Source organism: Phocoena sinus, chromosome 7 (genome assembly GCF_008692025.1).
Source record: "Phocoena sinus isolate mPhoSin1 chromosome 7, mPhoSin1.pri, whole genome shotgun sequence".
NCBI lineage: Eukaryota > Metazoa > Chordata > Mammalia > Artiodactyla > Phocoenidae > Phocoena > Phocoena sinus.
In genome coordinates, this window is record NC_045769.1 from 114,059,905 (window position 1) to 114,075,359 (window position 15,455).

The 15,455-nt window shown below is 53.9% G+C and overlaps 1 protein-coding gene across 1 annotated transcript in view; it reads right to left on the reverse strand.

Moving 5' to 3' along the window:
- Positions 1-15,455, reverse strand: part of GLI2 (GLI family zinc finger 2) — a 247,536-nt gene that overhangs the window by 40,332 nt on the left and 191,749 nt on the right. Inside the window, exon 4 of the mRNA XM_032638319.1 lies at positions 1,010-1,212. Coding sequence (XP_032494210.1) covers positions 1,010-1,212 — 203 coding nt within the window. The remainder of the gene's footprint in view (positions 1-1,009; positions 1,213-15,455) is intronic.

Here is a 15,455-nt window from a genome sequence, read left to right on the forward strand (position 1 = left end):
GACACAAAGTCACTGGTGGTCACCCTGGAGCCTTGGGGCTGGGGTCCCATTTAGAGGCCATGCGTTGATCTGCCAGAGATGTAGACAGAAACCTGCCCAGCTCTGCCTTCTTTCTGCTCTGGGGGGGCCCTGAGACACCCGATACAACACCTACTCTGCTTAACACCAGCTTCTGCAGACTTTGGCATCTTGCAACCAAGTAATTCTCACCTAAGATAGGACCTCCATGAATAAACAGATGTCACCATTCTTATTATGTAATTTGCATGCCAAGGCTGTTTATGAATAGTTCTTTTTTTCATAAATTTATTTATTTATTATTCATTTTTGGCTGCGTTGGGTCTTCGCTGCTGCAGGCAGGCTTTCTCTAGTTGCAGTGAGTGGGGGCTACTCTTGGTTGTGGTGCACGGGCTTCTCATTGTGGTGGCTTCTCTTGTTGTGGAGCATGGGCTCTAGGCACGTGGGCTTCAGTAGTTGTGGCACGTGGGCTCAGTAGTTGTCACTCATGGGCTCTAGAGCACAGGCTCAGTGGCTGTGGCTCGTGGGCTCTAGAGCACAGCCTCAGTAGTTGTGGCACATGGGCTCAGTAGTTGTCGCTTGTGGGCTCTAGAGCACAGGCTCAGTAGTTGTGGCACGTGGGCTCAGTAGTTGTGGCTCACGGGCTCTAGAGCGCAGGCTCAGTGGTTATGGAGCACGGGCTTAGGTACTCTGTGGCATGTGGTATCTTCCCGGACCAGGGCTTGAACCCGTGTCCCCTGCACCAGCAGGCGGATTCTTAACCACTGTGCCACCTGGGAAGTCCTACGAATAGTTCTTTAATGAGCGCAAAAACCAATGCACCCCTGGTTCCCTTGTCTTGGACCACTCATTTATCGAAAGACCTACTGTTGATGGGGGGCAGGGAGGAAGGCCAGCCACTGACCATCCCACGGACAGCAGCTGAGGAATGACCAGCATTAGAGTTAGCATCCCTCCCCCGACCCCGCTGCCCCAGGCCCTCCCTACTCACCGTCCGCAGGGCTGAGGCCCCTGGCCGCAGAGATGGCGGGGTGCGTGGGGCTGCCGTGCACAGCGCAGAGGTACTGCTCCATGTGGGAGCTCACGTACGGGTGTGGGGCGTTGAAGGGGGACTCCCCAGGGCCGGCAGGGTGTGGGGAAAGTCGGATCAATGAGATATCCGAGATGACCGGGCTGCCACTCAGGGCGGGAGGCCTGCAGAGACAAAGGGGAACGTTTTAAGAAGGTGTGGCCCACCCAGGAGGATGCCCAGGAACCCCGTTAAGGAGCAGAACCAAACGGGCGGTTGCACCTTTATTTATTCGGCAACATCCCCCGGTCACCCTCATACAGAGTCTCAAATCTCATACACTAGCCAGGAAATGCAGGTGGAAAGCTCCCGGGGCTGGTGCAGCAGCCCACACACCCGTCTCATGTTGGTGATGGAATTCTGCACACACAGAGCTGGATTTGCTGGACCACAAGCTCGGCAGTCCACACACCTCTGCGAGTTGTCACCACTGCTTCCCCAGTGCCTGCTCAGGACCAGATGCATTAACAAGTAAGTCTCCGAAATGGACGAATGCCCGCATCCTACCAACTGGTATGAAAAACAGGCCATGAGAATACTAACACCAGGGGGAAGATACAAAGAGCTCATCTTCCTAACAGAACTGAGGAAAAGAGAAATCAGGAGATGCCCTGAAAGATGGAGAATTTGGGGCTTCCGTGGGACAATCCCTGCAGTGAAGCACTCAGCCATGGGATCGGCTGTAAAAGAGAAGATCAGGATTCAAGGAGCGTTTGGAAACGCTGAGCAGTCATGAAAATTTTGGAATATCATTCCAGCTTTCCTTACATGGAACTCCTTCTCATGTTCCCAGGGTATCGCTTCTCTGACGCCCACTGACCATCGGGCACGCAGCTGGCGTGGTCCCCTGGGCTAGGGCTGGTGTGGCCGCGGCCCATTTCTATGGTCAGCCCTGCTTAGCTCAACAAAAGGACAGGCCTGCTCCCCGGGGGCCTCCAAGCAGCTGTTAGCATGTTAGTTACAGGGGTATTTTGAGGTCATCTACTCCAAAACTTGCCCATATTAAAGTAAAAATCAGACTGGGGCAAGCTGCTGTGAAAGCACAACTAAGTCACTGGAACCAAATCTAAAGATTTCATTTTCGATTTTTCAGAAAATAGTCTCTGTGACTTGACACAGTGCAAAGAATATGTGTTCAAATCAGACCAACCTGCATTAATCTCAGTCACTATGGAGAACAGTATGGAGGTTCCTTAAAAAACTAAAAACAGAGCTACCATATGACCCAGCGATCCCACTCCTGGGCATATATCCAGAGAAAACACTAATTTGAAAAGGTACATGCACCCCAATATTCATAGCAGCACTATTTACAACAGCCAGGACATGGAAGCAACCTAAATGTCCATTGACAGATGAATGGATAAAGCAGATGTGGTACATATATAAAACGGAATATTACTCAGTCATAAAAAATAATGAAATAATTCCATTTGCAGCAACATGAATGGACCTAGAGATGATCACACTAAGTGAAGTAAATCAGACAAATACCATATGATGTCACTTAAAATTGAAATCTAAAAAAGTGATACAAATAAACTTATTTACAAAATAGAAATAGACTCACAGACATAGAAAACGAAGTTAGGGTTACCAAAGCGGAAAAGTAAGGGGAGGGATAAATTAGGAGTTTGGGATTAACAGATACACTCTACTATACATAAAATAAATAAACAACAAGGACCCAGTGTATAGCACAGGGAACTATACTCAATATCTTGTAATAACCTATAATGAAAAAGAATCTAAAAAAAAAGAATATATATATATATATATATATAACTGAGTCACTTTGCTGTACACCTGAAACTGACAGAACATTGTAAATGAACTATATTTCAATAAAAATTTTAAAAAAGAACCTTAGCCTTCATCAGCTCAGTTACTCTGAGCAAGTAACTTAACCTCACCAAGCCTCAGTTTCCTCATCTGTAAAATGGGGATAACAACAGTGCCCATTTCCTAGGGTTGCCATGAGGATGAAATCCCCCCAAATGGTGCCTGAGACACAGCCACCAGTCAATAAGTGAGAGTTGTTATTACAGCATTAGTACCACTCTTTGAGGGCAAAATCCAGATGTGCCTGGGAAGCCCTCAAAACCTTGACGTTGGATGTGTGAAAAAGTGCTGTGAGAACCGGTTACTTCAGAGAGGGCATGACTTGTCCATGGGCTGGAGCACACCAGAGCTAATTACTGATTATGTGCAACAGGGCATGAAAACTGTGCTTATGACACAGTGCGAACCAGGACCCAAACAGGTGACATCCAGATGTCTTAACATCTGGGTTACACAAGCTCCGTGCTCAGAGGCCGCTCTACAGGCCTGGGTGTATGCATTCTGCTACTTTATTTTCGAGCTTTTGCAGATGTAATTGCAACGGATGTGCTGATCCAATGAACCCGCCGGGGCACTTCCACGCTGTGGTGTTTTCAGCCATGCCAGTTCTTGGCCTACCTGTACCCTATACCGCGTCAGGGCAATTCCTTCTCTTCCCTGCAAGCCTCGGTCAAGGGACCCCGGTGGTCAGTGGTGCTCTCCCTGAAACCCCTTCCCCTGACATGAGGTCTCTGCTCCCCCTGGGGGGCATGGTTCCCATCTTAGGTGGGCAGGTGTGTTTCCCAGGCAACCAGGGAGCAGGGCGTGTCCCAGGCACTGCTGCATCAAGCATCTGGCAGGCAACTGTTACCTCGCAGGTGTTCAGAGGTATCTTCAGAGCCAGTGATGGTGACACATCTGTGAACCAGGCACTGAGCCTGGCAGAAGGGAGCCTCTGCCATCAGTCACAGCCTCCAGCTATCCTATCCTCACTCACAAGCCACCATTAGAGGCCAGGCCACCTGTGAGGAAACTGCACTGAGTGCCAGGGACCAAAGCAGTGGCTCCGCTTTGGGCCACAGAGGCCACAGGGGAGAAGAGTGAGTAAGCGATGCGTCTCCTGTCCCGAGAGCCTTGGTCCACCACTGGGCACTCAAGGCAGGGTAGGTTTCAGGGCCCACAAGATGCTGGCCAGGTTCGAGGGCAGGGCAGCCTGGCGTTACTGAAGCTGGTGGCCCTAAGTGGCCTGGCCAGGCCTCCCTAGCAACACGTCACCCTGTGGGGTGCAAGGACCACAGCTAAGGCCCCACAAGACAAGCCAGTGATTATGTGGGGATTTAAAGGAACACATGGAGGGTACACGGTGGCCCTGGTCTGTCCAAGGTGACTCCCATCCCACCGGCCAAACAGGAGGCTGGAGGGGGTCTTGTCGTGGCAACGTGCACCCCGCTGTGGGGCTGCCTGGCGGGGCCGGAATCAGTGCAGCCTCAGCAGCTGGGCCCGGAGGTGGCAGGTGGGGGCCGAGTCCCCATGCTGAGAAGCTGGGACTTTTATCTCTACACCTCTGCTACCACCCTTTGGAGGAGAGTGACCTCTGTTATCCCCTTCCCATCACATTATTCTCCAAGGAAACGGAGAGGAGCTCGAGGTTCTTCCAGGCCACGCCCCTCCCCACAGGGATGCTGACTTCAGAACAGCAGCCCGTGATGATGGCCAGCCTAATGGCCGCCGGGAGGAGACGTGAAAACTCTGGCACCAACAATGCACCTCACCCACGAGGGCTCTGAGTCCAGAGATGGAGGTCACCCCACAAGCCGTGTGGCCAGAGACGCAGGCCGGGACTCAACCCAAGCTGCCTCACTGCCGGGACGGTGCCGCCCTCAGCCCAGGCTCTCCCTGCCCCAACAGGGAACAGTCGAGGACTCCTTGTCCCCTTGGTGTGACACAGCAGGAAGCTCGGAGAGGCCACTGCCTGCCCCTAAGCAGATTTGACAGGGGATGGCCGTGAGGTGGGTTAGGTAACAACAGAGCTGATGAAAGGGTGCACAGAACAGCCCCTGCCCTTCCGGTGCCAGGCCTGGGAGTGGGGTCTGGGCCAGCAGAGCCTCCCGGGGGGACAGAAGCAAAGGTGAGTCCTGGCAACGCAGAGCACAGCTGGGTTCTGGAGCCTGTCCAGGGGGACCCAGGTCAGCGTCCGGAAGCAGTGGGACAGGGCCAACCCCGATCCTTCCCACTTAGCTGGGTGGCCGCAGCCAGGATGCTGTTCCTCTCTGGTGCCTCTCCAGGTGGTAGACAAAGACCAGCGCTGGGCACATGGTAGGGGGTTCACAGCACTAAGCCCCTTCCTTCCCTTTTCAGCAACAAGCCAGCTCGGGGTGCGCAGTGTCTGCTGACCTGGGCCTGCAGGACCCAAGACAACAGGCCCATTAACACAGCTACAGACGACTGTTGAGACACCTCCTCTGGGAAGCCTCCTTAGATGTCCCCTCTGCATGGCACCGCTCGGCTGTGCCCTGACCTGGCATTTCCGTAAGACTGGGTGCCAGCTGCCACGGGGTCACATGCATGTATTTCGTTTACTAATCTAAATTTAAAAATCCACAAAGTAGGCACCTTATGCCCATTTTACAGATGAGAACACTCTCAGAAAGGCTAGGTCCCTTGCCGAAGGTCACTCAGAGAGCAAGTATCGGAACTACAACAAATCCAGGCGGGTCTGGACCCGAGCCTGTACCTGGGCCCGTCCCCTGGCAGAGAAGCGGGTGCTCTGGCGGGTGCAGGATCAGGGAGGTGGCGGCGGCACCGGGGAAGAAAAGAACTTACCCCCCCATCCCCCGCCCCGCTCCAGCTCCCTCCATCCTCACCCCCACTCCCATCCCATCACCACGCACAATCAAGTCAGCTTTCAGGAGGGAGAGGGAGCCTCTCCCTCACACTGTGTTGTGAAGGACTGATAGGCTCCAGGGTCACAAATGTTCCAGGGGACTGTCATTTTAACAGACCAAACAAAGCCGAAGGAATGAATCTCAAATGGCAGAATTTGAAGCATTAGGAATGCATCCGAGGGACCAGGGGCCTTCCCAGCAGCCCTGAAATCACAGCAACACAGCCACCCTTCAAGGCTGGTCCTTCAGGGACCAGAGCTGCTCTTTCTTGGACACTTGCCCCATCCCGCCTGACAGACAGTCCCCACACAGGCGGTGCTATCAGTGCTGGGGAACCAAGAACAGTGCCATCGGACCTACCAGGCAAGGCAGATGCCGTGAAATCGGAGCTGCTGCTTCAGGCCACCCCTCAGCCACAGCCTCCCTTTCTTCTTCCATTTCCACGCTGTGGGCTGCGGGATCCCAACCCTAGTCTTTTTTTTTTTTTTTTCCAACCCTAGTCTTAGCCGTGGCCCATCCAGGCCTTGAATTCTGGCAACTGGGCAGAGACTCAAGGAAGGGACCTTGAGGATGGGAGGAGGGACCAGATGTGTGAGCTCATTTTAAAAGATGGTCACATTCTCCAGGGCTGCAGGCACACACGTGTGCACACTCACACGCCTGCAGGCCTCAGTCAACCGGACCGGTGAAGTCAGCCTTTCTGCAGGCGGCTCGGTTTGGACACTACCTTTATGCATGGCCTTCTACCCTTCGGTCCAGCTCTGAGCTCATCGGAGCCTGGCTCTATCAACTGTTTCTTCCCATATTTGTTAATCTTCCCAAGAAAATTGCCCCAAGCCCTTGCTTGCTCTGTTCCCAGCAACCTGTAGGGAGCTCAGAGCCCAAGTGGAAGAGGCACAAACACAAATCAGTTTAAAGATTCCAGCAGAGGAACAAATTCCCTAACTCTGCCTCAGAGGTGACCTTGAGCTGGGCTCTGAAAGATGAATAGGAGCTCATGAGCACATTGCAAATAAAGGAAGCAGCAAGTGCAGGGAAAGGCTAGAGCATAAGAACGTGTGTTTGAAGGTTATATCTTGGGGGGAGCAGCAGAGCCCAATCTGCTGCTGGGTGGGCGATCTGTGTTGGACCCACTTCCCTTCTTCTGCTGTGGGTGGGCGACATGTAGCCTGTGCCCTGACGATCAGACGTTCCATATCCCCAGGCACCATCAGAGATGGGCATGTGCCCCAGACAGCCCCTTTGGCTGAAATCTTTGGGAAAGAAGTATGCTCTGTCCACAGAGGTTGCTGTGTGGGTGGAGCCACTGGGGGCCCTGAAGGGAGAGGTCAGGAACAGAGATGATACACAAACATCAGAGCTGAACGCCGTGGAACCAGTTTTTTGAATTGAGCCCCTGGAGAGGGATCTGGCTTTGCCAGAAGCTGGTACCCTCGGCCTTTTCAGTTCTCTGAGCCAATGCATTTGTTTGTTTGTTTCAACCAGTTTCAGCTGACTTTTTCTGTCTTAGGCAACTGCCAGGGCCTGTCAAGGCGAGCCTTGACTAATCAGCCTTCCCCTGCCCGGAGTGATCCAGGGGCCCGGCTTCCCGCAAGGCAGACCAGATCCGTAGCTCCTTGGGCCTGTGCACCCTCTGGCCTGCAGGCATCCTGTCTATAGCTGCTGGGCGGCACGGGCAGCTGTGCTGGCCCTTCCGTTTGTGTGTGTGTGTGTGTGTGTGTATGCGTGCACGTGTGTGTGTGTGTCCTCCTCCCTGAAGGCAAGCCCAGCAAAGGGCCTCTCCTTAGCAGGTTCTTTCCTGTTTCCCTCCCTCCTTCCCTCTTGGGAGGGCCCTGCCGACCCCTGGACAAGATTTCAGGGCTAGGCCACCAGCCGGGCGAAGAAAGGAGGAAAAGGGACCAAGCAAGTGCAGAGCTAGCCGGCCGGTTGCCGTTCCAGCCTAAGTGGGCGCTGCTGGGGACGCTATTCCTGAACACGTGGTCAACATTCGCTGGACGCCAATGGCGTGCGGCATGTCCAGCAACTCCGCAAGGCAGGTCGTATTGCCCCCATTGCAAAGAGGAGGAAACCCGAGGCTCGGGCCAGTTAGGAGCCTCGCCCGAGGTTGCAGAGCTGTAAGGGGCCGAGCGCCTTTCTGACTCTGGGAAGGCAGACTCAGCCCTCTGACGTCCCCAAGAGCGTACGCACGGACAGGCAAGCTCCCGCCACAGCTGTTTCTGCCCCTGACAAGCCCTGCCTGGTGTCCCTCTGCAGACACGGCCTCAGCTGGACCCTGGGGGCAGGGGCGCAGGTGGAGGGGAGCTGCTCACACAGGCGGGCAGAGCCTGGACTCTGGGCGTGAATTACGGCTCTGTCCCTGCTTGTGGGCCTCAGTCGTGCTATCCGCCCCCTGGCTGGCAGGATGGGGCGGATGGGAGAGGGAAAGAGCTCAGTGTGGAAAGTGCATGCTGCGTTCCTGGGCGCCTAGTAGGTGCTCGGGCTGGGCCCACCGTCTCTTTTCTTAGATTTAACAGATGAGCAAATGGAGGGAAGTCAGAGGGTGGCGGAGTGGCCCCAGCCTGCGTCCCCCAGCATTCAGCCCCAGGCCCCTTCCCATGTGCTGGCACAAAAGTTTTGCAGGCAGATGAAAGGGACAGGCCAGGGCGCTGGGAACCCTGCACGTCCGTGTGTATCTCAGCCTGAGCTGGCTGGGCGTGAGCGCGCACGCCTAGACCCTTGAGGACGGGCACCATCCCTGGGCGCTGGCCCGATGGAGTGCGTTCCTAGAGGGTGTTGGCTTCCGCCAGGCTTGGGAGTGGGCTGGGGGGGCAGAGTGAGCCTTTGCTGGTGGGAGGAGTGGGGGGGCGTCTGACCCCCAGCACAGCCTGAGCCAAGGCGCGGGGGCAGGAACCAACATGCTCCTTAATTCGGGGAGAGGAGGGGACAGATGTGCAGGGATTCGTGCCCCTGGCCCCCACCCACTGTGCCTGTTTGGAGAGGAGGGAGAACAATGCCGTGCTGACTCACCCAGACTCAGCACGAGCTGTCAGGGCAGCATCTCCCGCGCCGGGTCAGAGGCTGGGAGGAAGCACCCTTGGCCACCCAGAGGCACTCCTTCTGGAGGCTTTGTTCAAAGACCTTTTCTTGTGCGGGGCAGTAGGGCCAGACAGGCAGGAATAAGCCCTTCACATCCCATTTCACAGACAGCATGACTGACACCCAAAGCGACAGTTGGGACAACCACAGCGAGGTCGGTGGGAACAGCAGGACCAGAACACTGAGACCCGGGTGCTGGGCATCACCCTCTCCTCGCCTGGTCCAGGGCCCTGGGCATCACCCTCTCCTCGCTTGGCCTAGAGGTGACCCACGGCCCTCGTGGCAGCAGGAGACCACACACCTGCGAGGTCCAGCACCCGTGCCCCGCTGCATCCCGCGTGCCCCTGGCGGCCCCCTCTCTGGTCCTGCGCCCTGCCTCACTCACTTCTCACAGCGCTGGCCCTGGACGCCTGCCTGTTTCTCCACTCCTCTACTTCTCCTCTTCATCCCCACCCTGCCCCGGACACAGAGGATGGCTCCTTCCCTGGACCCTGGGCACGTCCATCTTGGCTGGTCATGTGGCGATGAGCTCACATGGGGTCTGTCTCCCCTCTGGAGAGGCAGCCCCAGGCGCAGGCTGTAACTGTGGGGCAGAGGCCGGAGGGATGCGGCCATAAGCCAAGGAGCGCCAGCCGCCCCCAGAGGGTGGAAGAGGCCAGGAAGCGACTCTCCCCCAGAGCCTGCTTTGGGAGCACAGCCCTGCTGACATCTTGATTTCGATCCAGTGATGCTGTTTGGACTCTGATCTCCAGAACAGTGAGAGGATAAATTTCTGTTGTTTTAAGCCACAGAGTTTGCGGTAACTCGTTAGGAGCCAGGAAGGTGTGTCGTGCCTATTGTGCTGGGGTGGAGGAGGTCTTTGGGACGCAGCAGGAACTGCTGTCATTACTGTCCCATTTCTTCCGAGAAGGTCAGGTCTACAGGGAGCAGGGCCGGCGTGTTACTTCCTGGAGGAGGCCTGCACCCCCCAATGGGTGCTACATCAGTGGCCAGTGGGCAAGGAAGAGGGAGGAGCTCCCCTCCAGGCTGGGAGGGCACCGGAGCACTAGGTCCCATCCCCCACGTCACAGGGCACCGTCACAGGGCACTGGAGCGTGCCTTCCCGACAGCCGCCCAGATTACACGGTCACCAGCCTCCCTTAGCTTAGCTTAGCACGCCCTGCACACACCCCAACACACCCACCCTGCCCACCCTGGGGACCGCGTGTGCTCGCACCATGCACCGGTCCTGCCTTTGGGCTGAGATGTACCACCCACCAGGATCCCAGGGCCATGGGTGGGGTCGGCGGGCTCAGTGTGGGGAGGCCAGGACCCTCTGCTGTTGCCAAGCCGCTCAGGGCCAAGCATGCACTTTCACAGACACACCGGGCAGGTGGCCTTGGGCCCACTGATGTGCCAGAAAGCAAATGAATTCCCCGAAGCTGGCCTTGCTGCTCTTCCCCAAACTGGGGCTCCTCAGCACCTGGGAGGCAGGGCGGGCATGTGTCTGCTTTCACAGGCACCCTTGCATAGCAAGGCTGCTGCCCTTGGCCTACGAGCAGATAGGAACAGAGCTCCATCGCGCCCCGCTGGGTGGAGTTCAATCTCCTCTCCAAGGCTTTTTTAAAAAATAAACTTATTTATTTATTTCTAGCTGCGTTGGGTCTTTGTTGCTGCGCGCAGGCTTTCTCTAGTTGTGGCAAGGAGGGGCTACTCTTCATTGCGGTGTGCGGGCTTCTCGTTGCAGTGGCTTCTCTTGTTGTGGAGCACGGGCTCTAAGTGCGTGGGATTCAGTAGTTGTGGCACGCTGGCTCAGTAGTTGTGGCTCGCGGGCTCTAGACCACAGGCTCAATAGCTGTGGCACACGAGCTTAGTTGCTCTGCAGCATGTGGAATCTTCCTGAACCAGGGCTCGAACCCGTGTGCCCTGCATTGGCAGGCGGATTCCTAACCACTGCGCTACCAGGGAATCCCCTCTTCAAGGCTTTTGTTTGTTGGTTTTGTTGTTTCTTGCTTGTCTCCTTTTTTTTTGTGTGTATGAAACTGTACCTTGGCAAGGTTGCTTACCACCTTTTTCACACATTAATTTTAAAAGTTCCAGAAATCAAGTCCTTTTCAAAATATACTAAGGGGGTTTGCAACTGTAAAGAGAGGTGCAGTGAATTCTCTTGGTAATCACTGGAGAATTGCCTCTCCCCAAATCAGAGACCAACCTGCACATTCTGGTGCATCTGGGCTGCACCCTGTCCACGTGGTGAGGCTCTGAAAACCAGCAAAAAGGACACCTGTCAACAGGAGCTGGACCAAAGCAGCCGGCCATTCACTGATTTTGTTCCTGTGGTCACGCATCATTCCCTCTGCCAGCCTCAGAGTATGGGCCTCTGATGATGCTGGGTGGGGAGCTGGAGGTCGGAGGAAGACTCGGCCAGGACCCCGCTCCCAGGAAGTGGGGCAGGTGGCTGCCAACCTGACTGACATGTGCTGAACCAGGGGTGTCTGGTCAACCCTGACATTCCCCTGCCTTTGAAGCCCCCCTCCCACGCACAGATCTCAGCAAAGGGCATGAGTGTCCATGAGGCCGTGGTGATGACAAGATGTTCGGAAAAAGACACCCCCACAAAATCACAAACGCTGGACTATGTATAAGACCCAAGACATGGAAGCAACCTAAATGTCTATCGACGGATGAATGGATAAAGAAGATGTGTCACATATATACAACAGAATACTACTCAGTCATAAAAAAGAACGAAATAAGGCCATTTGCAGGAACATGATGGACCTAGAAATGATCATGCTAAGTGAAGTAAGTCAGACAGGGAAAGACAAATACCATATGATATGCTTATATGTGTAATCTAAAAAAATGATACAAATGAACTTACCTACAAAACAGAAACAGACTCATAGACACAGAAAACAAACTTATGGTTAGCAAAGAGGAAAGGTGGGGGAGGGATAAATTAGGAATTCGGGATTAACAGATACACACTGATATACATAAAATAGATGAACAACAAGGTCCTACTGCATACACAGGGAACTATATTCAACATCTTGTAATAACCTATAATGGAAAATAATCTGAAAAAGACATATATGTAACCGAATCACTTTGCTGTACACATGAAACTAACACAATACTGTAAATCAACTATACTTCAATAAAACAAAATCACCATGCTGGGACCTCTGGGATCAGGGAGGGAGCATGGACACTGACTGCAGCCTACAAACAGTATACAAGGTGCTGGAGCAGAGAGAGGGGTGGGAAGGAAAGGATTCATTCACTCTGCTGGGGCAATCTGAGAAGGCTTCCTGCAGGAGGTGGCATCTGAGCTGGGCCTCGACTCTTACAGAGGAATGGAAAGGAGGCAGTGAGTGGTGCAGGCTTGGTGTTTTGAGACAGGAGAATAGCTGAAAAAAGGGTGGGTCAAATCGGGGAATAGGTAGCAGAGTCCTAGGGCTGAAGGTCAGACCAGACAGCTGGGTGGGGCGAGAGCACGTGGGGAAAACCATGAAGCAAATGTTGGTAACCTGAGCCGGGTTTTAACAGGAACTTCCCGTTACCCAGACACTTCATCATGGGAGCAAAGAGACTGTGCACAGACTGGGAGAGGATATTTGCACCAGAGATAACCAACCACAAAATGAGTAGCCTTAATATATAAAAAGCTTAGTCAAATCAATAGGAAAAAGACAACTCCACAGAAAAATGGGCAAAATAGCTGAATAGGCATTTCACAAGCAGGAAACATTATTGGCCAAGAAACATATGAAAGGATGTAGTCAGCATCATTAGTGATATGGGAAATAAAAAAATCGAATCACAGGAGATGCCATTTAAGCAAAAATTAAAATGTGGATGACATCACCCTGATAACAAGGGTGCCGAGCAGGCTGAGCCCTCAAACACTGCTGGTGGGAGTGGCTCGGCAAAAAATCTGGCAACATCGAGGAGGGTTAAAACGTGACTCCCCCATGACTCAGCAATTTCATTCTCAAACACACATTTATTCTAAGGAATGGGTGGTACGTGAGTCCCGGAGGATGGTGCTAGAGCTTTCACTGCAATGATGTTCAAAATAGCAAAAGCACAGACGCATCCCAGGTGCCTGTCAGTCCAGACTGCTTCAGAGCAGTGAGGATTAATGAATTAAGAGCCCCACACACCAATGGGATGATTCCCTGGAACATTCCATGACCTGTGAAAACCAGGTTCCCCAAGAATCCATCTGCAATGATTCTATTTATATAGAATTGCTCTATTTATATAAAGCACACAGAGCAAACCCAAACAATGTATTATTACAAGAGCTAGACATCAGGTACAACTGTTACAGACGCAGGAGGTGATAACTCCAAGTCCCAGAAGGTGGTGGAGGGGGAGCCCCGGGGCAGGACCCTGGAAGGCCACATGGGGCCTCAAAGGTGCTGGCACATCCCCCGTTCCCAGGCAGAGCAGGGGACAATGGTCATTAATACTCTTTACATCGTAACCATGCATTTACTATCCTTTTGTACATCTTCGGTGTAATAAGATCAGATTTTTAAAAAGGATGGCTGGGTAGAAGCTGGCCTCTGGTTAGAAGCTGGCCGAGCGGACGGGGGTTCTGGGGTGGGGAGTGGAGAGACCGCAGGGCTGTTGTGGAGAACCTGTGTGGGCTGCTAGAAGGGTTTGAGGGTCCAGTGGTTGTCTCCAGGGTCACCCAGTGGGCTCATCTTGGCTGCTCCAACTCTCTGCTGCCAGGTTCCCTCCCAGCCAGCCCCAGCCCCAGCCCCTAACCCTAACCCCAACCCCTAACCCTAACCCTAACCCTAACCCTAACCCAACCCTGCTTTGCGACCGACACACATCTGTATACACATGCAATCCTTCCGACCCTCCACTCACCCCGTTCCCATCCCAGACATGCACGTTCCGCCAGACCTAGCTGAGCACCAGCTCTCAGTTGTCACTCCCCGAGCAGGGCAGACCCATAATAAAGAAATCACTGTGCCCAGCTGATGAAGAGCAGATTTCTTACTAAGTAAACACTGATGTTTTGGTAGGGAAATTAGGTTATAAAATTGCACCTACAAAGGAGGCCATACAGATGGACTTGGTTAAGCTCTAGCCACACAGGCAATGGGGGTTAATTCAGTCACCCACCCTTTATCACACTTTCTTCTCGGAGCACAAGGATGGGAATGTGGTCAGTGTTTTCAAACATACAAACCCAAAAAAGGAGAAAAAACAAGAGTAAGTTATCAAGGAGCCTTTTCTCCTAGCAAAGGGATGACTTGTGCAGAGCTGGGGGGTGGAGGGGAGGTGGTGGGCTCCAACCACCTGTCTGGGGAGCCGTGCCGATTAGCCATCCCCCGTCCAGGTACCTGAGGTGCGAGCTAGCCTCCGGGTATGTGGGTCCTGCATCTGTAAGAGGAGCCACCCTTGGCTGAGCACAGCTGAGAAGAATCTTCCAGAAAGTCACGGCTTTATGGGGACGGTCCCATCACAGGGCAAAATGCAGGGCGCTGGAGGGGGAGCCACGGATGGGAGTGAGACACTTGGTCTTGGGGTTGGGGGAGGGGCTTTGTTAGGCTTCCCTAGGGGTCTGAGCTTAAGCAAGGAGAACAGGCCTGGCCGGAGGGTGGGCTACACGCAGGGAAACTCCTCCACGGTGAGAATTCTTCCACTCTGGCCTGGCCAGCCAACGTGGTGTGAGGAATTTCCTTTCCCGGATGCCTGTCAAAATGAGATGGATAATCCCAAAGAGTTTAGATAAGACATCTCGTCTTCTTAGAGGGGGGTGGGCTATCAATTTCTACCCAGCTTTGGTGTCCATTAGTGTGTACTTTGAAAAGCGTCCGGGAGTCGAGGCCCCTCACTGGAACAAGGGCAACTCTGGGGCTAACAGTGGGATGGGCAGAGGCAGGCCTCTGTGCCTTCCTGCTGACACATGCTTTCCGCTCCTGGTTTCCTGGTGCTCTGGGTTCCTCCGACCCCTCCTCTCCCACCTGCACACCACTCTGTAACCGCTCGATTTCCCCCACTCCCCCTCCCAGGCCACGAGCTGTCTGTGAGGACCCAGACTACACCTCCTTGGACCATATCCCCGGTGCAAGGCTGGCACATCACAGGCACTGGGTGAGTGTCGTGAAATGAACAAGTGCTAAGAACTTCCCCACTGAGTGAAGCAACAAGTAAACACTACTTTGCTTGTGTGGGACAGGTCAAGTTCACATTTCAGAAATACATCTCCTGGAAGGGGAAAATGAAGGAAGGAGATCACATGGTGCCAGACATATTTCTTCCCCGTGGGCCCTAGGGCACATAATTGGTGTAGCAATGCTGGCTGCATTGATGGAGGCTTGGAGAATGGCTGCAACAGGACTCAGGGGCAGGGCACTGCTCACGAATTCTCTCAACCAGTGCGGACCAAGGCTGGCAGGAGTGACCCCAAGTGACAGCACTTGGGACACAGATAAATCCAGCAAGAATGAATTAGGCTCAATAAACGGATGCATTCTGGGCACCGGCAGCAGCTTGCACCCAGAGTGAATGACATGGACTCGGAGAGTGGGAAAAGACCCTCCCCCCGCCAACGGCCAGTCTGTCCACCAACACCT